Consider the following 25,282-nt stretch of genomic DNA (forward strand, 5'->3'; position numbering starts at 1 on the left):
GATTAGAGCGGCAGACCCTGATGCCGATGTCTAGCCCAGGACCAGGGTTCAATTCCCCGCCTCGGCGGGTCTTGGGCTCAAAATTCCACGGACCTGATAATTCTCGCCTCAGTGCCTATTCCAATCATGGAGTCCCACTCTGCAACTCTGGGCAATAGCTTGATTAATCTCCACAACGGCCCCCACAACCCTAAGGATGCCTGTCCTCCACCTTGGGGGTGCCCAGTAGTGGACGCCTCACAGGGAAAGCCAGGATGGGTCCCACAGCGGTATTCGTACAAGCCCCTTGAGACCCTTGCGGGTGAGTAGTGCGCTATACAAGTATCAATTTACATTTAACGTGTCCCCCAATGCTCACGCATCCGATACTGGAGACTACAGAACGACAGGCAGTGCGCGTTCTCGTGAGTTGTAAAAAGGTCCACCAGAAGAAATCCCTGCTTTCTGAAAATGAGGTGAACCACCTCCGGATGAAGACGCCACTCGTGTCCGGCCAAGTATTGCCGACAGACTGTCCACACACACATTCAGCATCCCGGCCAGATAATGAGCTATTACGCAAATCTGGAGGTCCCGAGCCCAGGATCAGAGCCGCAGTCCCTGTTTGTTGATGTACCACATCGCAGTAAGGTTGTCCATCATGACCGGAACTGACCGACTGCGAAGCGAAGGAAGAAAGGCCTTGAGAGCCAGACCCATCACCAGCAATTCCAGAAGATTGCAATGAAGCAATCTTTGGTCACCAGAGGAAAGCCCCTTGATCTCCAGATCCCCCAGAGGAGCAGCCCACCCCAGAATGGAGGCATCTGTTAACACTGTGGCCACCAGAGACGGAGGTTTAAACAGCTTCCCTTGAGTCAGGTTGCCTGAAACACTCCACCACAACAGATCCGTTGCAGTGTCTCTGGAGATTCTGACCACTTCCCTGAGATCTCTGTTGTGCTGAAATCACTGCCTGAAGAGGCACCACTGGAGTGCTCTCATGTGCCAGTATGCATGGTTGACCAACAGTATGCAGAAAGCAAACAGATCGAGCAGGCACAAAACCTTAAGGACTGGAATAGCCGCTCCATTTTTAAATATTGGGATCATAGCTGGGATGTCTAGAACCCTCTAGGGAGGTGGGAAAGCACGACTCAAAGTACAATCCAGCACCGCCCCTATAAACAGGTTGCAGTGAGAGGGCACCAGGTGAGATTTGGGTGCATTTATCGAAAAAACCCAAGCCGAACAACAGTTGAGTTGGTACTTGCAGATGATGCAGCACCATCTCTGGCGACCTTGCTTTGAGCAGCCAGTCATCCAGATAAAGGAAAAGAGGAATCCCTGACCTTCTGAGATGTGCTGCCACAACTGCTATCACCTTTGTGAAGACCCGAGGCGTAGATGTTAGACCGAACGGAAGAACTGCAAACTGATAATGTTGAGATCGCATTGCATAACGGGGATACATCTGATGCGACTTCAGGATGGCAATGTGAAAATATGCATTTTGTAAATCGATAAACACCATCCCGTCATCCTGCTGCAGCGCCAGAAGTACATGAGCTAGGGTCAACATCTTGAACTTCTCCTATTTGAGGTAAAAATTCAAGACCCGGGGATCGACCATCCTGTTTGAGGATCAGGAAATACCAGGAGTAGCATCCCTGACCCCTCTCCTGCTCCGGAACAATCGCTATCGCACCTTTGGGTAACAGGGACTGGACCTCTTGTTACAGAAGCATCAGATGGTCCTCCGAACACCAACCCTGGTGAGGAGACTAAGGAGGGGGAAAACACCAGTAAGGGAGTACCAATTTTCTACAAGATCCAAACCCCAAAGATCTGACGGATTTCCAATTTTGTAGAAAATGGGACACACGACCTCCAACAGGACCAACATGCACCAAGATAGGGGATCTAGAGTTGCCTCCCTGCAGGGCCAGTGGTGGGGACAGGGGAGGAGGAGGAGACCATTTGGTGAGCAGCCCCTCGCAGACTACCTCTTCCCTTCCCCCTGTATGACTTATACAGAGGGTTCCGTTTCTGTTGTAGGCTTCGAAAAGGAGCCGCCTTCCCAAAGCCTCGAAATCTCCAGAAACCAAAACCCCTAGGCTGTGATTGCAATCCTAAGGATGTAGCTGTAGCCCTGCTAACGTTAATTTACTGTAAAGCAGAATCAGCAGTGGTTCCAAAGAGTCTTGATCCTAAAAGGAAAGGTATAACAGAGTGGCCTGGACGTCCGGTTAGAATCCTGACCCTCTCAACCAGGCATACCTCCTAGTTGCCACAGAAAAGCCCATCACTCTGGCAGTGGAGTCAGCTGTAACAAGGCCAGACAGGATCACCTGACGGGCTGCAACCTGCGTGTCCGATAGCACCTTGAACATCCTCTGGCAACTTCGGTATTACCTCCTTGGCGGAATCCATCAATACATGGATATAATGCCCCATCAAACATGTGGCATTAGTTAATTTCAAAGCCATGCTGGCCATTGAAAACCCCTTTTTTGCAGATTGTCCCAACTTCTTGAAGTACCTATCCCCTGGAGTAGAAGGAAAGGAACCAGCAGATTGTTTTGAGGAACAAGACGCTTGAACCACAAGGCTCTTAGGCGAAGGGTGCGATGATAAAAATGCTGGCGCCCTAGGTACCACCTTATAGTGCCTTGCTACCGTTCTTGACACAGCAGGGGCAGACATTGGCTTCTGCCAAATATCCAAAATCGGATCTGTTAGAGCCTCATTGAAAGGAAGCAAAGGCTCCACCGCAGAAGGGGAGTGCACTACCACTGTCAAAATATTTGATTTGACCTGTGCCGTTGGCAACTGTAAGTCCAAAAGGTCAACAGCATATCTAATGACTGAATGGTATGAGGCCACATCCTGAGAGAGAAGAGCTTTTGGAGAGGAGAGCTCCCACTCCGGTGATGTGTCAATCCCTTTGGCTTCTTGCAGTCCTACAAAATCATCCATAGGGTCTAATATCTCCCTCTCCTCAGCCTGCTCCTGTTGGTCCTGGATTTCCCCTTCCAGAAGCCTCTGAGCCTCCCTCCCCAATCCAATCTTCAGAGTCGGCGGCGTCAGAAGAGGCGCCGGGGACCTCGGAGCCGGAGTCAACACAGGACCATCAGAAGCGGGCAGCGATGCCGATCGAAGTCAAGACGGTGCCGGAGAGTAGTCCATCCTTCCTTCCCTCTTTAGATGTAATCGGCGTTGAGAACCTCGGTGTCGGGAGAGGCCAAGACGGAGTCATTGGCAAGAACAGCATGAATGGTGCCTGGGCATAATGCTGGGGAACGCCTAAATTATAAGAAACTGGCCCCACGGGGCTAACCAGTGTGTCAGATGGGTTAACCACCCTGGCAAACATGCAATGCATTGCATTAAGAAAATGCAACGGATCTGCACCTGGAGCCTGGAAAGGTGGGTATGAATCCGGAACCGCCTGAGATAGATCGAGGTCGTAGAGCGGGCTCTGGTTATGGTGCTGGAGACACCGGATCTGGGATCGGAGCGTTGTGAGGCACAGGAGACTACACCCTGGGCGTCGGAGAGCCCCTCAGCATCGTAGAATCCCTTGGTGTTAGAGTGTGCATGGGAGACACCTATGGTGAAGGAGCAGGGGAGATGTCATCCTCCCTATGACGACGCTGGACCGGGGACACAGACTTTGACGACTTCTCCTTCAAAGTGTGATGCTTAGACCCTTGTTGCCTCTCTTTCTTGTGCTTTTTGGACGACCTTGAAGTGTGCAGAGTCTGCGACTTCCACTCGGTTCTCCTCCCAACTCTATTCTACTTCTTAACTCAGGCCATAAACAACTTTGCTTGTCCTTCCTTAAGTGCCTTCGGATTCATCCGACGGCACAAAGAACATTCTTCGACGTCGTGGTCCGACGACAAACACCAAAAGTAGTCTTCGTGGGGTCTGCAATAGACATATGGCCCCCATATTCCCTAGAGGGCTTAAAACCAGGCTTCCTTTGAGTAGCCATTGGGAAGAAACAGTTTAAGGACAACTGCAACAAAGTAGATTACAAACAAATGGAAAAACCTAGAAAACCGTTAAGCGAGGACAGAGCGGAATAAAGAGAACTGACATCAGCACACCGACGAGGTCTTCCAGTGGCTCTGATGACATGAAACGAAGTCGCGAGCGGAGCCGTGCTATTTTGACATCCTCGTCAACATGGGAGAGCTATTAAAAAAGTTTCTGTGCGCAAGGGGTGCTTCAAAAGGTAAGGAATTCACAAGCAGATGTATCCATCGGAAAGTTATAAACACCACCCCCTCTCCTGCCATAAAAGAAGATCCAAAGCCTACCAAAAAATAAAGTTCCTTATTCCTATCTATCAATTTAACTAAAATCAACAACACACACGAATTTTGGATGAAACATTATCAGCAATGTTTTTTTTTTTAAAAAAAGCAACTGTGACCCGAGGCAGTAAACACTATCCAACAGAGAATAAACATAAAAAATAGGAGGGCGGGGGGAGGGGGGGGGGGGGGGGGGGGGCGGAGAAGCATGTTTGACATTCTCAGAAGTATTTCAAATCAGACAAATATTGCACATTTATGTCTTCTGACAGGTTTCAATACTGGGCATTCTATTGCTGCAACTAGTAGAGAGAACTTACTTTTCCGCAATGCAAACTCCTCATCAGATGGTTTCCGCTCAGGCTTGCGCTTGGGGAGAAGCTTTTTCATGGTTTTGGGGCTCTTACTGAGATCCTAAAGAAGGACAGCACACATGGTTTACTCAAAGTCATAGAGAGGAGTCGCCATGAAAAATGCTTCATGTACAAACAAAAAAGCATCTTCAAAAATACATCAGGAGGAAACAAAATGTATGGCTTAATTCTTAAGTAATCTTCGAAAACAGTTTGTTTCACTGTAATCTGGTGATAGGGTATTCATCTCCCTAATCCAACTGTGTTTAAGCTTTGATTTTCGCCATCAAATGTGTGTCTATATATGTATGTGTGTTTATATATATATATATATTGATTTGGTTGAGCTACAGTCTAGTTTTAGGTTTTATGTATTATGAATTAATTTGGCTGTATATTTGTGATCCCTGCAAAATGGAACAAAATGAATTAGGTTGTCCATCAGGATAGAGTATCATAGTTTGTGATCGTGATTGATATTGTATATTTGATGTGCTTGGAATTGAAATTTTATTTTACATATGCATTCGCAAAAAAACTGAAAGCAATACCTCATATGGTTGATATATCAAAACAATGTTTTTATAACACTATTGCACTGCTCATTTAGTATGTATGAATATAATTTATAAGATTTTAGCTATATGCAATTTTGCATTTCTAATGTTCTATTTATATTTATAAATTCATTTTTAGCATACTAAAGCACTATATTCTCGTTTTGAGATCATATTAGCACGGTTTTGCACAATTATATCTTACTTGCTGCTACGCATTCTTTTGCACATCGTTAAGAGCCCGATAGATAACAACTATATTGGCAATAATCACATGAGATGGATTCTAATGTGAACAGTTATGCATTTGGATAAGGAAATTGAGAGTCTTATATTAATGGACTTATCCAGTAATAGATGCTTGTTAATACATAGCATTGAGGAATAGGTGTGGTGTAGGAGATCTAATTTAACTCAACACCCATATATAGTTGTTCTCAGGTCTCTTTCTTTTACTTTTTTTGAATAGAATATTCTTGGTTTCACATGCACAAAATGTATTTAAACAGTGATTTAATTAATTTTTACAGAAACCAGCAAATTTGCATTTGCTGTTCTTTAGATTACATTGTATAAAAAAACAACACATGGAAAGGCGCATATGCAATTGTGAGATGCAAATGACAAGTCATTACGAAGTCTGTTATTCAGCTCCATTATCATGTGACCGTATCTTGTGACAAGGGCGGGTTTGTAGCAGTATTTAAAAAGAACCAGCAGATATACAGTTTTTATGTGAACAAGGGCTTGCGAGCCTGAAACGCGTTATCTGATCATGCTGGATTAACTTTGTTCGAATAAACATCTTCCCTGAATGCAGTGGTCCGTCTCTCTCTTTCTTCGCCACTCTGAAGTAGTAGGAGTCTTTTTGTTGTGAATAGATATATATATATATATATATATACATACACACACACACACACACACATATAATGTGCGTCACTTGTGGGCATGTTCACAACAGAATTCCTGAAAAGAGTAAGTTCATTTGAAACGAGGGAACAAGATGGGTAGTTTGTGACAGATGCACAAGGGGACTATGTTCATTTTAATGGGGGGGTTAAACCCATTTAACTCTAATCACAGTTAGGTAATACACATCAATCGCAAGAAAGGAGGTACACTTGACCATCAATTGAAGTTCAGCACAGGAATTACACTGTTTTTTGTAAAGGTAGAATTGGCAAAAGGAAACGGCAGGAGACACAGATTTCCGTTCCACATCTAAGAAATCATTTTGAAGCCATAGCACTACGACTACCTCTTACCTTTAGAATACAAGACATCCTCTAAAGTGTAGAACAGGAAAGTAAAAGAGAAGTGAATGAGTATGACAAAAACCAAGGAGGATGGTGTTTGGTAACATATCATAAAATAAGCATAGTGGAGATCCAAAATTATTTTTGGGTAAGCAATTGCATTTAATGTTCTGCTAGATTGATTGTGATTCAAGAATAGCACAGGAACAGATGATACTCTTCACAAACTACTCCTGTGAAGATGACATTACTTTTTGAATGTGGTGCACTGTAAAATAACATGTCCACAAAAACGTAACAGGAAACCACCAGATTTCTCTCAAGACAGTAATCTACTGCCAATAGCAAAGCCTAACTGACCAGGTCTGCTCATACCATTTGAATTAATTGTATTCACCATGAACAGTTCATATCAACAACACATAAACAATGTTACTGTGCTGCACAAAACCTTTTAAGAAACAAACACAATCAAACCTACGTTCGTATATTAAGAAAAACACTGATACTTAAGGAAAGCAAACTATGTGTTTCCTTTCTGGATGGTTTAGCCAACCTAGTTACACAAAGGATAACTGTGTTATGGAATTTAGGTGCTGAGGAAGAAAAGGTTGGCATTCAAGGCAAATTAAATTTTAGGTACACAAAAGTTGGATAATGGGGAAAACATTTGTGGGAGAGTGACACTTTTCTTAAAAGGCTGGCCATTAAAGGCATATTTTATCTTTCACTATTACTGCCTACAGTGCAAACGTTTTCAGATTATCTACTTGGAGGTACATATGATACTTTGCTATGCAGTTAAAAAGCTAGTTTAAGACAAGTATTAGTGCAACGGTCAACAACTTACTTTCTATTCATGTGCTGCAGTAACTCAGCTCAGTATAAAAGTTCTTTAAAAACAGCAGCACATCTATAGACATGAAGAAATCACTCCATAATTCATTCAAATGTATGCGACCACGATACTTTGACAGCACAGCCTATGGCGCTTCAAATGACAATGAGAATAACAAGGAACTAATAGTGTCTTACCGATCGGTATAGTTTTGCAGGGTGAAGAATTTTCTGGATTCACATACTGTTTATTATTTCGTCATCTAGTGGTTGGTTCCGGAATTATAGTATTTCTTCAGTTTTTTTTGTTGTTGGTGGGCGTTGACATACCACCATTTGGAGTCCTTCTGTGACGTCTATGTGTTTCCTCCGGAAGCTCCCACCTTTGGTCGCCATCTTCAGATTCTTTTTTTTTTTTCCTTCCTTCTTTTTATATATTTCCTCCTGTCTCATCTTTCTGGCGGAGGAGGGTGGGCTCGCTAGTGAATCCAGAAAATTCTTCAACCTGCACAACAAAACCGACAGGCAAGAAACTATTCGTTTTACAGCGTGAATCTTTTCTGGATTCACATGTTGTGCATAGATTTAGTAGCTGTTTGCTAGTCCAGAGGTGGTTGGGTGGAAGATGAGCGTTGGTTTGTGAATACATTATTTAAGACCTTTTGTCCTACTTGTGCTTCCTTATTCATTTAGATGTTCACACAGTAATGCTTTGTAAATGTGTGCATGGAAGATAGGTTTCTGCCTTGCAAATGTCTTGAATTGAAGTATTTGCCAGAAATGTGATTGTAGCTACCTTCTTTCTTGTGGAGTGAGCCCTCAACGCTCCTTGTAATGCTTCACCTGCTTGTTTGTGACACCATTGCTTGTGCAATCTATCTAGCAATGGTATTTTTGGTTACTGGTCTTCCTAATAAGCTTTTAGCAAAGGAGACAAAGAATTGTTTTGTCTTTCTGTACTCCTTGGTTTTTTCAACGTAGTACATGAGCGCTCTTCTAGGGTCCAGTATTTATTTATTTATTTTTTTAATTTGTAGAGCGCGAACAAATGCCCGTGGGCGTCTCGGCGCTATAGTGCATGACTCTCCAGATGCTAGTTCATGAGATGGATTACTGATTGAACAACCAGGTCTTTAATCTTTTACGAAATAAAAGGAGAGAGTGACTTGACCTAATCGACAGTGGAAGGACGTTCCAAAGTCAGGCTGCAATGACCATGAACCGTCTGTCTCCCCGGGAGACTGTCTTTGTGCGTGGTACTATTAATTGATGAAAAGTCGTGGATCTCCGTTGTCTGGGAGGGCAATAGAGTGTGAACTGATCTTTAAGAAACCGTGGACCTTGATTGTGTAATGCTTTAAATGCAAGGCAAAGTGTCTTAAATTTTATACGATTTTAAATCATCAGCCAGTGGTAGTTCCGGATCGTTTGGGCAATTGGTTTAAATTTGGGGGTCCTGGAGAGCAGTCTTGCCGCGGCATTTTGTATCGTTTGCATTTTGTTGACAACCCGAATTTGTGCATTGGCAAATAGGCCATTGCAGTAGTCCAGTGAAGATAATACCAGTGTGCTTACCAAAGTTTTACCGGCATTGTCTGGAAGTAACAGGATTATTTTTCTTATGAGTCTTAGCTTGTGAAATGCTGTTGCTGCTATTTGATTGGCGTGGGCGGCGAAATTGAGATGTTCATCGAAAACAACTCCCAAATTCCTAACCTTTGGGACAGGATTAGGCAGAGTTCCAAAAGATGAAGGCCACCAGGCGGGTGATCAACCTGGGGAGAGTTTCCCGACAACCTCTGTCTTCTCGGGTTTGAGTTTAAGGCAGTTGGAGGCCATCCAGTTTCCAATTACCAACATGCCTTCTTGGAAGTGCTCCGCCACCTCTTCTCCATCATTATTGATGGTGAGGACTAACTGGGTGTCATCTGCGTAGGAAGTAAGGCTCATCCCATATAATTTGATAACTCTAGCTAGGTCCGACACATAAATGTTAAAAAGTGTCGGACTTAGGGATGAACCCTGGGGAACCCAGCAGGGTAGAGACAGATCAGCCGACTGGAATGGTCCTAAGGTAACAGCCGGAGTTCTTCCGGATAAAAAGGAGGCAAGTAGGTTCTTTGCTCCCAGTTGGATGCCCATTTTTCCGAAATGGTCGATCAGGATGGATTGATCGACTGTGTCGAATGCCGCGGATAGGTCCAGCAGTACAAGCACTGCTGTTCCTCCCTGATCCTGTAGGAATGTTCTTTCTGCTTTTGTCTTTGGCTTTTGAAAGGAACTTGGAATTTGTATTGTTTGATTTAGCCAGAACTGTGATACCATCTTAGGCATGAAAAGTGGATCTGTTCTCATGACCATTCTGTCACTATGTATTTTTAGAAGTAGGGTTCCTACAATGTTAGAGCCTGTAGTTCACTAACTGCGTAGAGATGTGATTTCCACTAATAAAGCAGTATTTAAAGTGAGCATTTGTGGCTTTGCTTTATGTAGTGGTTCAAATGGTGCTTTCATTAATTGTGTTAGAACTATGTATAGATTCCATTTGAGTGCTGGCACCTTTTTTGGTGGTGCTATTCTTTTTGCTCCTTCTATGAATCTTTTGACCACATGAGAAGTGAAGAAACTTCTCCCCGTTTCTCCTCTTGTGTATGCTACAATTGCCGCTAAGTGCACCTTTAGGGAAGTGTAGCTTAGGTTATTGTGCAGCAAATGAGTCAGGTACTTTAGAACTGTTCTTTCTTTAGTAATTTTGTTTGTGAGCTATTTCTTAAGGCACTACTGTGTGTATCTTTTCCATTTTGCTGTATAACATTTTCTTGTTGTTGGTTTTCTTGCTTCCCTGAGAACAGCCATTGTACTCTTGGGTAGCTTGTGGTGCGCGAATTCCAAGTCCTCTGGAGTAATGCTGCTAAGGGTAAGCTTTCTGGTTCTGGGTGTAGTACCCTTCCGTTTTTCAATGTTAGTAGGTCTTGCCTTCTTGGAAGGTTTTTGCATTGTTCCCTGGGATATTTCCATTAATCCCGAGAACCAAGGTTGCCACATTGTCATGTGACTGATTTTGCATTTGAGGATTACTTTGTGGAGTAGTGGGATCAGGGGAAAAGAGTAAGCAAATATCCCTGAAGAGTCCATCATTAGGGCATTCCCCAGGGACTGATTGCACAGTTGCTTGGATGCGAAGTTTGGGCATTTTGCATTGTGGGGTGTTGCAAATAAGTCTATTTGTGGAGTCCCCCATTTTTTGAAAATCTTTTTGAGTTCCAATTGATTCATTTCCCACTCGTGGGATGATGACATTTGCCTGCTCAGTCTCTCAGTTTCGATATTGTCCTTCCCTGGTAAGTGTATGGCTACGATGCCTATGTTCTCTTGGATTGCCCCTTTCCAAATATCTTTGGCTACAGTAGAGAGGGCTAAAGACTGAGTTCCCCCCGGTTTGTTTATATTTATTTATATAAAGTTTTGTATAGCGCGGACATGACATAAGCGGGTATCAGAGCGCTTTACATGGCAGTTGCGATAAAACGCGGTTATTGTGTTGTCCATTTGAATAAACACTTTCTTGTTGTAGATTTGTTTTTTAAATGCTTTCAAGGCTAATAACACCGTTTTCAACTCTAAAAAGTTGATGTGTTTCACTGCATCCTAGTGTGTCCACAATCCTCGCACCTTGAGATTGTTCATGTGTGCTCCCCACCCTTTTGCGGAAGCATCCGTTGTTATGGTCATTGTTGGTGTTAGTTGTGTGAAAGCTGTGCCCCGTGATATGTTTGTCTTATTCCACCATGCCATCTACTGATGAATTCTTTGTGTAACAACCACTAGATCCTCCCAACCCCCTGTTGACTATGACCATTGTTTTTTGGCGCAATCCTTGAAAAGGTCTCATGTGTAGACGAATGTTGGAATTTAAATAAATGGATGATGCCATCATTCCTAGTATCCTTCCCACTGTCCTCACTGTCAGATGATGCCCCTTCTGGTAGAGATGAGTCTACTTCAGCAAGGATAATGTTCTTTTGCTGCTTGGGAATGCCTTCCCGAACCCTGTGTTTAAGTTTGTTCCCAGGAACACCTTTACTTGTTCTGGTTATGATCGTTTCCAATGAATTGAAAACCCCAGCTGAACTAGTGTTTGTATCACCTGTTGTATATGCTGTTTGTAGAGACGGTATGAGCTTGCTCTTACTAACCAGTCATCTAGATATAGATAGACATGAATTCCCTGTCTTCTTATGTGTGCGGCTACTGTTGCTAGGCATGTTGTGAACACTCTTGGTGCTGATTTGAGTCCAAATGCTAGCACCTTTAACTGATAGTGTGTTTTGTTGACTACGAACCTGAATAGGTGTTTGTGTCTTTCGTTCATGGGGATGTGCAAGTAAGCGTCTTTTAAATCTATGGTTGCCATGTAATCTCTTTGCTGCAATTGGGGAACCACCTCCTGCAGCGTTGTCATCTTGAACCTTTGTGTCTTTATGTACTTGTTTAGGAACCTTAATATTGGGCGTAGTGTCCCTTCTACCTTTGGAATTAGAAGTACGTTGCCCTGTGAGGCACCTGTTCTATTGCCGGTTTTGTTTGACGTTCTTGCACTTCTTCCTGTAGTTGACATAATTCCCCTTGTGAATAAATCTTTGGTTTTCGTCTTTTGTTGGGTGGGTGTTTGGTAAGCTCTATCCAGGAACCGTATTGTATTATGTTTAAGACCCATGTGTCCGTTAATTTCTTTCCTTTTTTGACGGAAAGATTTGTGTCTTCCTCCCACTGGTGGTGTGTGTTGAGTGAACTGTTCGCATACTGGCTTTTAATCTTGTGCAGGCTGTAATGATGTGGGTACACTTCGTAATGTTTTCTCCAAGTGTGCCCTTTTTGGAGTGCAGTCACTTGGTGGTAGTTTGTGTACCACCTCTTTGCTGTTGTTAGCCCCTTTCCCGTGGGCGCCCACGATAGGACTGTCTTCCCTGCTGGTACTGCCAGTTTTGTTCTTGGCTCAGCTGTTGAGTTTGGCTTGTTCCTTGGTATGTTTGCTGGTATGCTTGGTGTGAGGTAGTTGGTTGGTGGCAACCTCTACCTGTTGGTCTCCTGGATGAGGTGCCCCTACGCATGCCTCCAAATTCACTGCACCCATCGACCTTGCTTTGACGTCGTCTTTCTTTAATTCATCAGCCACTAAGCTCCCTAATAATTGTTCTCCATTGAATGGTGAATTTATTATTTTGCCTTGGACTTCTTGCTTGAAAGCGGAGAATCTCAGCCAAGCATGTCTTCACTCTGTGATGCCGATCATCATTAGTCTACTGGATGTTTCTGCAGCATCCAGAGCTGATTTTAAGCATGTACTTGCAATATTTTTCCCACTTTCCACTAAGTGGGTAGCCATCTTTTGGAACTGTTCCGGTACGTGTTTCAGCAGATCCCCTACCTCTTTCCAATGATGTTATGCATGACGGTTTAGGAACACATTCGAGTTAGCTATGCGCCATTGGTTTGCAGCACTTCTCTAGACCTTTCTTCCCCCTAGGTCTATTCTCTTGCTTTCCTTGTACAGGGGTGGGCCAGAAGTGGTTGGCACATTTGCTCTTTTTCTGACTGCGGAAGTGATAATAGAGTCAGCCGCTATTGACCCTTTGATGTAGTTAGGATCTTTTGAGGAATGTTTGTATTTCTTCTCACCTCTTGGTGCGACCGCCTTGCATGTAGCAGAATCTTTAAATGCTTCATTGCCTTGATCTAGCACACTTGGTAGCATTGAAAGGAATTGGCGTCATGATTGGATTAGCATCAAGGTTTCCAATAGAAAGCAGGACTGTGGTTTATCCTCTTCCAAATGCACTCCATAAAGTTCAGCTGCTTTTTTTTATGACCGGATTGTACATTCCAATCTCATCAGGCGGTGAGGGTCTCAAGGGATATGTATCAATTGCCTCTTCTGGTAATTCTGAGTCGAGATCTTGCCATTGGAGGTCCTTAGTCTCCTAGGCCGCTGACTCCGTCTCCGTCCCTCTCTTTGTCGAAGAAGTAATCTTCTTCCTCTTGCTCATCGAGCAGTTCGGGTGTCGTTGGAGGCTGGAACTCCTCAACAACCTTGTCTGCTTCTGTAGAAGCCTTCGGAGGAAGCTAGAACTGTTTCAAGCTGTCATCGAATTCTTTTTTGTGCTGTAGTATGCCTGCCATTTTGGCTTCGAGGCGCTTTCTTTTCTACCTTGGCTGCGTGTGTTTCGACACCGAGAGTGTCGGCCTTCCTATTCGCGTTTGCCATCACAGTCCCGGAAGCCTGAAAAAACCTCTTCTTTGTTGGCGTTGAAGCACCTTTATCGTGTCGGTCTTTCAACATCTCCAATTTTTCAACGGTCTTTGGCGTTCTGGAGTCCTTGTCCAAGGATCCGACAGCAGCCTATCTTTGGATGCTTCTGCGGTCGTTGATTGCTTCGATGCAGAGGCTCATCTCAAGACTTTTGAGTCCGTTTTTCATGACTCTTTAACTTTTTTCGGGACGTTTGTATCTCTTACCTCCTTAGAAGTCTTCGTCTCAATCATTACGACCTGGACATCTGTGTCCTCGTCGACCTCAGCCCCTTCTGCAACATTGTCCTCTTCTTCGCTGGAGAGGCTTAGGTCTCAAAGCGATGGTGGAGGGCCCTGTCCCTGCCATGTTGTAATTGGCCCTTCTCTGTCTTTCTCTCACCCTCAACGTCTTCGGGGTGAAGGCTGAGCACGCGTTGCAGTCTTGACTTTGGTTATCGAGCGGGAGGCAAAGGTTGCAAACTGGATGCGGATCTTTCTGCGCGTACTTGTGATGGCAATTATCGCATAACTTGAACAGCGTCTTGTCCATTACTTCACGCAGGGAGCCCCCTGCATGAGCATTCTCTAGTTGTTCATTTAAGTTTTGTTGTTTTCACCTTTCGGCGTACTCTGAATGCTGGAATCGACAACCGGAAAGTCGCATGTAGGTATAGCGGACCTATAGAACTAATTTTTTTTTCAATTTTCATTGATTCTTCTCTCAAAATCCTTGGAGTTCCTTCCGTGACGATCCAGACCCAATGGCGGAAAAAAGAATCTGAAGATGGCGACCAAAGCTGGGGTGCTTCTGGAGGAAGCACGTCAACGTCACAGAAGGACATCAAATGGTGGTATGTCAACACCCACCCCCAACAAAAAAAAAAAAACCAAAAAAAAAAAAGAAATACTACAATTCCGGACCCAACCACTAGATGGCGGAGTAATGCACAGCATGTGAACACAGAAAAGATTCACCCTGCAAAACTGTTGATTTATTTCTACGTATTCAGTCCAATGTATTGCATATTGCAAATTATTAAACTGTACACTACCAAAACACTGCATTTCGACAGTCGATATTTACCCAGGAGATTGATGAGTATGATCGATGACTAGTAACATTTCTGTGTTAGTGACTTCTTCTAAAAAGAGTAGCATAAGAAGATCACAGTATTCTAATAAAGAACTAGAATATTTATGTAGCTCATAGAACATGTCTGCATTGACAAGACATGCTGCTAGGGAAGTCTCTTTAGAATCATGCATCAATATTTGATGTTGTACTCCATTTTGAAGGGACTTACTGCCTGTGCTTGGTATGGTGATGTCTCTTGTACCTTCTCCACTCCATGAATAATCTCAGTTTGAGTCCTTAGATGCAGACATTCAAATAATTTAAAGTCCCTTCACAGGCAACCCTTGTGCTCTTACTTGAGGTTATCCTCCAGAATTCCCCAGTCGGACACCTCCATTATACCCTAGGGTCTTTTTTGACAAAAACAAGACATTTTCCACACTCTGAGAATTTAGGTGGCAACCCACACACTGAACAAGAGGGTCATTTGCACCTTCCACCACTGGAGTATTTTCGACAAAAAATGAGGGGACAACCATCAGTCTCAGAGGGGAAAAAATTGTGAAAAAGCTGGAAAAACACACTTGCTGTCCGTAAACTAACGTAAAATCAAGAAGATCCATGGTAAATCACTTTTACAGTCACAAAATAAGAGGTGTACCAGGATCATTCTCATGAGCTAGAAAAACAGAACCGGGCTGTAAGGCAAATGCCAGAACACGGAATGAGGGGACAGGGAAGCTGCTGTCTCCTTGGAAGTCCAGTGTCCTATTTTCAGTTTTAAATACCTGATGCCCCTCTGACTCTCTTTACCTTCAGTTCTTATGAGCACTTCAAGAACGGTGGAGAAGTGTGGCTCACTGGTTAGAGGAGGCAGACCCTGATGCAGAGGTCAGACCCGGGACCAGGGTTCAATTCCCGACGCGGTAGGGTCTTCAGCTCAAAAATGTCCACGGACTCGATAATTCTCACCTCGGTGCCTACTCGAATCATGGGTTCACACTCTGCAACTCTGGGCAATAGCTTGCTTAATCTCCACTACAGCCCAACGCGATGGGATGCCTGGTCTTCACCTTGGGGATGCCCAGTAGGGGTTATCTCGCAGGGAAAGCCAGGACGGGTTCCCAAAGCAAGCGCTAAGAGACCTGTTGGTGATTTGGCGCTATATAAAATCGAAATTAACATAACATAACATAACGGTAAGAGCAACAAGACTAAGATTATGCTGAAAAGTTCTCATGTATTAGTGTAGGAAAATAGCAGCTGATTTCATGGTTACCCCCACTTTTTGCTGGTGTTATTCTGTTTTATGACTAGTCTGACTGGAATCCTGTTAATCAGGACACCAGTCATTGTGCTTTCTCCCTAAATTTGACAGTGGTAAGTACTTTGGTACCTTCCCAATTGGCTACTGATGTACACTCCAAGTCACTAGTATACGGTACTAAGGTAACCAGGGTATAGGTACACCAGGGGTCGCCCATGGGCAGCAACATGTATTATGCCACCCATGAGAGACCACAAAAACTGTGACTACAGGCCTGCCTTGGCAGCCTGTGTAAGCCGGTGCTAGCACCACTTACAACAAATATATGTTTTGTTATATCTGAGGTCACTGAACGTAAAACCTATAAGTCACCAATAAAGCAGTCCTTTCAATCTTGAAGGAAGGGTGCTAGGTTATAGGTGTGAGGGTGCCCTGCATGAGCAGGACACCCCCTACAAACCCCAGAGTTGATTCTCCAGGCTTTGCAATTGCATTTTTATATATATAATGGCCATGCGTCATTACGCGATGGCTAACTATTTACTGGCTATACCGAACCTGGGCATGTTTGATATCAAACATGTTGGAACTTATTCCCCCCCCCCCACCCAACCCTGGGGTGGGAACCCTGAATCGTTTCAACACTTTCCGTAGGGTACTTAAGGGGTTACCTGTGAGTGGCTCTTCAGATTTGTCTTGGGACAAGATTCAAATCCCAAAGCACTTCAACTTCGACCATCTATGCACCTTGGACTTTACCTGGAACAGAGACTGCACCAAGGAAGACTCCTGTTGCTCCTGGTCTCTGTTCTGCAAGTCTTCTTCGTTGTCTGTGGATGTGCTTCTTCCAGGCTCCTCTAGAGGCCGGTGGGCATCAAGGACACTCAAAGTAATTTCCCTTGGAGTGAAGAAGTCACTCCCCTGCATCTGTAGGCACCCCAATGGAGCTGACCGGTCTGCTGCTCCTGACATCCCACAGACTTCGAAAGGCTCAGCAACATGGGTGATGGTTCTGCGACGCCCTGGAGGCCTGCTCTGTCCTCTCAGAAAGTTGGAGACCAGTATCCCTAGTCGGAACCACTGGAACAGAACCTCTGTACACCACGTCGACTTGCTGTTGCCAAGGCTTGCTGGATCTGCAATCCAGAGATCTTCGGGCTACAAGAAGCTGCATCCTCCAGCATCTCTTCCTGCCAAGATCTTCGTCCCTACTGCATACTCTGCATTGTGGGCCTACATCTTTGGTGAGCTGCTCAAAGTCCTCTTGCGACTCCTGTGCCTTCGGCCTGTAGGTCCTCCTGAGGGTCATCTTTGGCTTCAATGGGCTCCCCTACTTGCTCCGGGCCTGCTCTGACTCTCCTGCAATTGGTGAGTCCCTTGGGACTTGCTGGTCTAAACGTTGATTCTTTTTCGTTTACCACGCCTGTTGCTGCTGCCGCCATGGCTTGTTGGAGCTCCTGCCGGACACCGACCTCCTGGTTCTCGACTTCCGACGTGGGAAGGCCCGTGAATGGCTTATGGTCTTCCACTGCGTCACCTGGTACTCACAGCTGCAGCAACAAGGTCACCGTCACCACTCCTGCATCTTCCGTCATCTGTGGTCATTGCTCTTCTGTGCCTCCTGGTCCACTTGAGTTGCATACACTCTGTACCCTCTGCTAGCAGGCTCTTCTCGTCAAGCATTCACCCTTGGATTCCACCAGACACTCTTACCTTCTTCACCAGCGGCAGCTTTCATGAAGTCCTCCATTGTAGTCTACGGCAGTTTCCGACGTCACTTTAAACCTATTCACCAAGGTGTAGGTATCCTTTTTCCTGTTTTATCCACGTGTGGGGTGACTCTCCAACTTTCTGTCTTCCACAGGGTTTCTTCAGGATCCTCTGGAAAGGCACCTTCTTTAAAACTGCAACTGCGACTTTCCCATTGACTTGCATTGAGTACACAGCTGTGTTTCCACTCTGCACACAACCTCCATGGGGTTCCTAGATACCCACCTTGGTTAGTTCCTTGGGTCCCCGGCTCTTCTACGTCTTCTGGGTCCATTTTTGGCTTGAGTCGAGGTTTGCATTCCACTATTTTAGTATATGGTTTGATCTTCCCCTGGAGACTACTATGTATTCTGTGCTATTTACGACTTCTATTACCAAAGCATTGTGTGTATTGTGCATATATCTCCGGGTAGGAGATATTGTATTGCGTTAGTGAGTGTTCAAGATGAATACATATTTTTATAACTACACTGTGTGGTTCTTTTTCCCTTAACCTATACCATAAGATTAAGTACTGGTAAAACAAGCTGCTTTACACTCCTTCTGGACTGAGCCTGAAGGCGGCTCTCCACAGCTACCACTTAGAGAGCTTTCGAAGGTTGTCTAAGACCACTAAAATCACCATATGGGTTGTCTGGATTAGTGCAGGGTGCTACACTTACATAAGTGAGCGCCATATACTAAGCCAGCCTCCCACAATCCTCTTCCTAAGATGGTATGTCGTCTTGGATTCTCTATCTGGGGGTGCAGAAGGAAATGAGCCCTTTGAAGATGAGGCATGGACAACCAAGCTCTCAGGGGAGTGATGTTGCATGAGGAACACTAGGTTGTTCGTAGTGGGGCAGTGGAGGGGGGTGATTGATCTTTCCACAGGAGCCCCTGTGCTGGGCTCGGACAAAGTGCCCAGAACGACATTGGTGAGGGCTTCATTGAAGGGCAAAAGGGTTTCTGAAGTGGTAGCTGCAACCTGAAGCACATTTGTCAGAAGGTTAGTCCAGACTGCCACTGGAGGGAGCTCGAGGCCAAGGACCTTGACCGCCCTCTCACCACCACAACGTAGGAAGCTGCGTCATCCACAGCCCCAGTAGTGGAAGAAAGCAAGCCAGTGCCAGGGGAGGTGTCCAATCCACTGGCTTCACCCAGGTCCATCCGCCAGTCCATAGATTCTTTAAGCTGGTCAGTTAAAGGGTCTAGTTGCCCCTTACATTCCTGTTCCCCATCTTGTGGTACAAAATGTGCACCAGGAATGAACACAGGGACAAAAGTCCCTTTTGGCATCTGAAACTTCGTCGACCGACATTGGTCTGGCTCTGTGTCCACATCGGGGACGAGTATGGGGTAGACACCAACCGGGGACACAGTCGAAGTCGGGAGAGTCGCCGCCGGGGCAGATATCGGGAAAGGTTGAGTACCAGCGTCCGTCCAGATCAGAGGCAATCCGGAGTTGGGGCCAAACCCGCTGGTGTTGAAGGCCTAGGGCCCCTAACTGACTCCAGAGGGCCCTAAGGTGCACCAATGGAGCCGTGTTGCCCACAAATGAGGTACAGAGCCTCATAAAACTTCTGGATCTGGGCAGGAGACGCTCTAGTTCCTGGAAAAGCGGGAAGGCACAAAGATGTGTCAGAAGGTAGCTCTGGGGACGGAGCTATTGAGCGACAATGCTCAGAGTCTCGCATTGCATCGACCGACGTGAAGTCGAAGAACGGCTGTGCTTCTACCACTTCTTTTTGTGCTTACCTGACCTCCCCAACGACTTAGAATGTGATGAGGATTGCTGGATCCGCAACCATTCTAAGGACCTTCCTCTCGAACGAAAACAGGAGTGACACAGAGCAGAGGACTAGGCATCCAACAGTTTTCGGGACCGCTCCCGCAAAGCCTTCGGATTCATGGTCCAGCACTTGGAGAACGACTTCGGGTCATGGTTGCACTCCAGCCACCAGAGGTACATTAGGTGTGGGTCTGTCAAGGACATCTTCCAGTGTCAGGAGGAACAGGGCCTGAAGCCGGTCCTTCACTGGGACATCCTTGGCACACAAGGAGTCCAACACTCAAAAAAGAAGTCAACAACAGTCAAAAAAGGCTAGCCAAGAAATGGCAAAGGGGTAGCCCTCTCTGGATCTGTGCTTAGGCTGGCAAGGAAAAAGGAACGGACGTCAGCGCACATGGGTGGTGTTTATAAAGGTCCCACAACATCATTCCGGCTTCCACGACGGACGCGGAGCCAACCGACGCCGACGTGCAGGAGAACTGCTGTTGAAAAATCCCTGGATCCGGACTGACGCCTGGGGGAAATTCTAAGGTTAGGAATCTACATCTAATAGTCTCTATCAAACAACTAATAGTCTCTATCAGCTATTCTGTTCAAAGCAGCTTAACTCATATGATGTGTGACTGACCAAATATAGAATTTCTTGAAAAAGTGGAAACAAATAAAATTATTTTTTGGCACCCGGACATCAATATGACGTGTTCAGGAGTACATGGGTGCATTAGTCAAATCCCAAGTCACTACAGAAGCATTGTGGTCTATTGCTTGAACTGTCAACACTTCCAAATCCATTCTGTTCAACTGGGAACACATTGATGGATCTGTTTGTTGTGAATGTAGATGTAACTCTAATACACTTAACCTTAACTGTTTTAAAATATTAGAGGAGATAAACTACAGGATTGTACGGATTGCTAACTCCAATAGTCAAAGGTCCTTCATCTAATCTTATCCTTTTGACTTCATCTCTCTGATTTTTGTTTCTACTTTCCCACTGTTTTCTTCACCCTTAGATTTCTTTTCGCCTTCCTCTTTTCTTTCAGGACTCTTTTACAACTTCCAGGGACCAATGTTGCTCCAATGTTACATTATATAGTCTGTTCTGTATTCAATGACTGTATTTCTCGGAGGAAACCTGCTGGTAGTCCTGTGGCAAGTATTAGTTTTACTCTCCTTCATTTTATATTGCAATACAGTTCTGCAAACAATAGGTGGAACCTTCTCCAACCCCTTTTAAAGAACACCATTTCTGCAAACCTCCTACTTCTATACAAAGGTTACTACATCCCCAGCCTCCCCTCATTTATTCCTCGGACTGTGTTGGTATTCACCTTTAAACCCACCATAACTAGTCGAGTAACTTTTCTGCAAATTGTGTCAGGATACATGTGAAAATGTCACTGTGTATTATAATAAGCATTACAGTCCTTTCTCCTGACCCTCACATTCACCCCACTATAAACAAGGTTAGTTTCCTAATAATGTGCATGTTCATGTTTTTATGGAATTGTTCAGCTCTCCTTCTGATATTCCAAGCTCAAAATCCAGATGTACTCTCATCATTTCTAAGTCCCAGAAAATGTATTTTCTCTCTATCCAAGAAACTTGGAGCTTGGATGGTTGGAGGCAGCCCACCTGGAGAAATCATTTAATGAAAGCACTTCTTTACAATTATTAAATCTCACTCTTCACCTTACAAAATCTAAGTCTGGGAAAACTTGGATTCTGTATCCTTCAAAATACAGTACAGCCTTGGCCTTTGCTGCCTCTTGAGACTGTACTTTCCTTTGTACACTCATTTGGAATAGCTACTGTTGGCAGCCTCTTGACTCTAATACAACGTTCGATACGGAGGAGGCATCTCCCAACTTCCGATTGAATACATTTGGGATCTACGTAACAAACGTCACCCTTTATGCTGGCCCAGAACACTCAATTCAGGTATACTACCATGACTTTGCGGGACATACATGCGAGTCATTACAGTGCTGGTATTAGTGCCTTCACAGTGTTTTACTTCACTGGTATGTTACTTTAACAGTGATTCAATGCATCTTATACACCCTCGAATATACATACATATTGTTAAGGATATGAGCATTTAAATTGTTAAAGTTGTCTAAATTGTTATTATACACCGAGCTCTCTGCCTTCGTACGGGTGGCAAGAATAAGGTCAGCGCCATTTCCAATTAATCGTGGTACGAGACAGGGATGCTCACTTTCCCTGCTATTATTTATGTTAGCCAAAGAGCTGCTGACGGCATGGATGAGGCAGGATCCCTTTGTGCGGGGATATGATTGGTAGCGGACACATCAGATAGGATTGCGTTATATGCAGATGACGTACTGTTCTTTTTAACAAACCTCTGTTTTTCTGGCCTGCGAATATTACAGATACTTTGTGTTTTTGGGGAGACTTCAGGCCTCAGAGCTAACCTGGTGAAATCAGTGCTGTTCCAAGTTTGCGGGGCCCTGGGGCGAGGAACATGGGCATCTTCGCTTGTTCATGCCACGGAGGGCTTGCGAAAACTAGGTGTCTACATCTCGCCATGCCCAGTGGAATCTTGGTCACATAACATTCATCCACTATTATATTGTCTCCGAGAGGAGACACGGAGTTGGTCACCTCAACCTTTATCTTTGTTCGGGCGGTCTGCAATCTTTAAAATGGTCTCCCTACCTCACATTCTATACCTGCTGCAATATTTCCCATATTCCATTCCACAAACTTGATTCCAACAAGTAAACGCACACCATAACCACTTTCTATGGGGGGATGGCGCCATTCGTGTTGGGCTGCAAACCTGTACCCAATCTACATATTGTGGAGGGATCTCGGGAGCGGACATATATTCTTACTATGCAGCCTCCCATTTATTGAACCTTAATGAGTGGTGGTACAGCCCGCAGACTGACCCAGCGTTCACAGTGGAGAGACTCTTAATGGGCAATACCCCCCTTCTGGAGTTCCTCTATAGCCAACCAAATCTCGAACACTTACCACCAGCATGTAGAGTAGCTATACAGCTTTGGTGCCACACAGTGAAGAAGATGGACTGGGGTGGGCGATTGATGCAGACGACCCTACTGCGGCATGGGACGTACCTGTGGCCAGTCGCTGCACTCCCAGGTTTCCGGTCAAGAGATCTTATTGGGATGTCAACACTAGGCAATATAATGCAAGGGACCACACTTAAGTCCTTCCTATAGCTACAAACAGAATACTACCTCCATTGTTCACAATTCTACAGATACCTACAGCTAAGGCATGCTCTGACCCCACTAATCCGCCTCCTCTCGAGGGACGCTTACTGATGGGCGACCTTGGCGCCCACAAAATCCAGTAAATCTACCAAACATTGATCACTCATAACCAAACTACACTAAACAGCTGCTCTCCACAGCTACCCCTTGAGAGCTTTGGTTATCAGGGACCATTACTACTATCACTACTACTGTCAATAACGGTTGCCTGCACAGTACCACCCCAATAGGTGTACACCATATAGCGAGCCAGCCTACTACAATAAGGAACCCGTCTTCCACAAGCCGGTCGGCGGGGTTGGAAATGCGACCTGGCGGTAAAGCTGCCGAGTTGCCTAGTGAAGGGTTTGAACCCTCTGCTGGGAAGAGCGGCAATCATTGTGGTGGAACCTGCAGTAGAATTCTTTGCACTTCTCAAGGCCCACTGCCTTGAGGGTATCTAGCTCAGACTTAATTTTCACCATCTCATCATCCGCGTGTGTTCCGAATAATGAGTTGACAGTGAATAGCAGATTGAGTATCCTGCATTGGGCCTCAGGTTTAAGGCCTGTAAGGCGTAGCTAGGAGGATCATCGTGCACACATCCCATGTGAGTCTCGGTGGGCTGCGAGATGAGCTGTATCAGCAGATGTACTGATGACGTGGTTTGCCACCAGACCACCCTCTTGCAGGATCTCCTGAGAATCTTGCCTGGTCTCTTTTTACAGCTTTTTAATAAATCTGGACAGTGAGTCCCAGAGAGATCGGTGGTACCTCCCTAATAACACGGTGGCGCTGGCGATTTTCATAAAAGATGTGGAGGTATTGCACATCTTTTTCCCCAGAAAGTCCATCTGCTTACTGTCTTTATCAGGAGGCATTGCAGATGAAGAAGCCCCTGGATGAATCTTTCTAACGGAGGCAGCTATGATCACCGTGTCTGGTGGTGGGTCCAATCTGAGGAAGTGAGGGTCTTGGTCAGGTGCCTTGTACTTCTTCGTTGCCCCTCTGATTAGAACATCATTGTAGGTGATGAGGTCATCCAAATACAAAATCTTTGCCGGAGGTGAATCCGGCAATGTTGGTGAGTAATCTCTCACCGATGAGTGAGAAGTGTTGGTGGACCATGAGGGAGACCTGTGACTGTCTCTGCGAGACCTAGATCGATAAGATCGAGATCTTGACAGTGTACTGAGGTGTTCTAGATCTTGATCTCCTTTTCTGTGGGTTCCTGGACGGTGATCTTCGCCTCTGTGGGAATTTAGACCTTTGTGGAGATCGGGTCTGTACCTGGGGAAGTGATGATGGAGCCTCAGGAGAAAGAGTAAAAAGAGGACTACTTTTATGTGGAGGTGTACACTCAGGGACACTGGACGGGGAGCAGGTTTAGAAATAGTCGGATTCTGGACTTTGATGTGGTACATGCCATTTTTTGACACTCTCAAGCAAACGTGGAGAGATATTAATGGTGCCGGTAGGACATTTCTCTGCAATAGGCGACACCTGATCCCCTGAGGGTTCGCTTTATTCTGCTTTTTTAAGAGGGAGATCGGCTTCTGGATGCAGATCTTCTTGCCCTCGATGTTGACCGAGACCTCTCTGGCTCAGTTGTGGCAGAATGTATTTTTCTCGACATCAACGAGTGTCTCAACGTCTAAGGGTGTTGTATCTCCTTCGACATGAGGCAAGCGGTCTCTGGGGCCGGTGTCAACATTGACCAGCATTGAGCCAGCAAGTGCCTTGACGTTGGGCCTGCTGACTCCGATGTCTGCTATGATGTCTATCTTCGTCTACTTCTCTGGTTCGACTGGACAGTGAGTGACAGTCTCGACGGCGATCCTCTCCAAAATAGGACGCTTCGATGCCAATGGATATTCAAAAGGCCCTTTAGACGTCCCCGTGACAGCCAGCACACAGATATTTCTCTCGACGTTGATCTCCTACCTGCCAACGGTAATGGGAACAGCATTTTGTTGTGTTTTTTTAGTTCTCCCTTTGTGTGGAGGTATGTCATGAGAGTAGGGCTCTTTGAGAGAGGCATGAGTCTCCCTACCCCCCCACCAAGACTCTTGAAGGTCCTAACTTTCCTTTCTCCGGAAGGGCATGCAGTCTAATCATCTTCTTGTTCTTCAACGTTCTCTTGGAAAGTTGTTGGTAGTGATAGCATGTCTCTGGACGAGAAGGACAAGGTAAACATATAATACTAACGGAGTGTGGATCAGAATGTGCCTCCTTTTTGCCACACAAAGGGCATTTGATGGTTGGGGCGAGGCTAACCGCCAATGTAGGAGGAAGCATGCAGTAAAACCGTCTGGAACAGTTAGGGAACTGCACCGGAGTAGTTCTCCGCCGATTTGGACGAGCCCCGAGCCGAGAGTTTAGCGGGGCGGGCAGAAACCGGCCATGGGAGATGGAGGAGAAAATGGCAGCTGCAATGTCCAGCGGCCACAGAAGGGCGGAAAGCGAGCTAAACACAGGAATGCTGCCAGAGGCCCTGTTGTGAACGAATCCTGACCAGCCCAGGGGCTAAGCTGTTTGGGAATAGTGGAGCGG

The 25,282-nt window shown here is 45.3% G+C and overlaps 1 protein-coding gene across 2 annotated transcripts in view; it reads right to left on the reverse strand.

Moving 5' to 3' along the window:
• The window catches only part of ARHGEF7 (Rho guanine nucleotide exchange factor 7), a 1,058,374-nt gene that overhangs the window by 289,560 nt on the left and 743,532 nt on the right, over window positions 1-25,282 (reverse strand). For both annotated transcript variants that reach the window (XM_086934741.1, XM_086934740.1), the window contains exon 17: window positions 4,625-4,718. In XM_086934741.1, the coding sequence (XP_086790867.1) occupies window positions 4,625-4,718 (94 nt within the window). The remainder of the gene's footprint in view (window positions 1-4,624; window positions 4,719-25,282) is intronic.

This window comes from Lissotriton vulgaris, chromosome 8, assembly GCF_964263255.1.
Source record: "Lissotriton vulgaris chromosome 8, aLisVul1.2, whole genome shotgun sequence".
NCBI lineage: Eukaryota > Metazoa > Chordata > Amphibia > Caudata > Salamandridae > Lissotriton > Lissotriton vulgaris.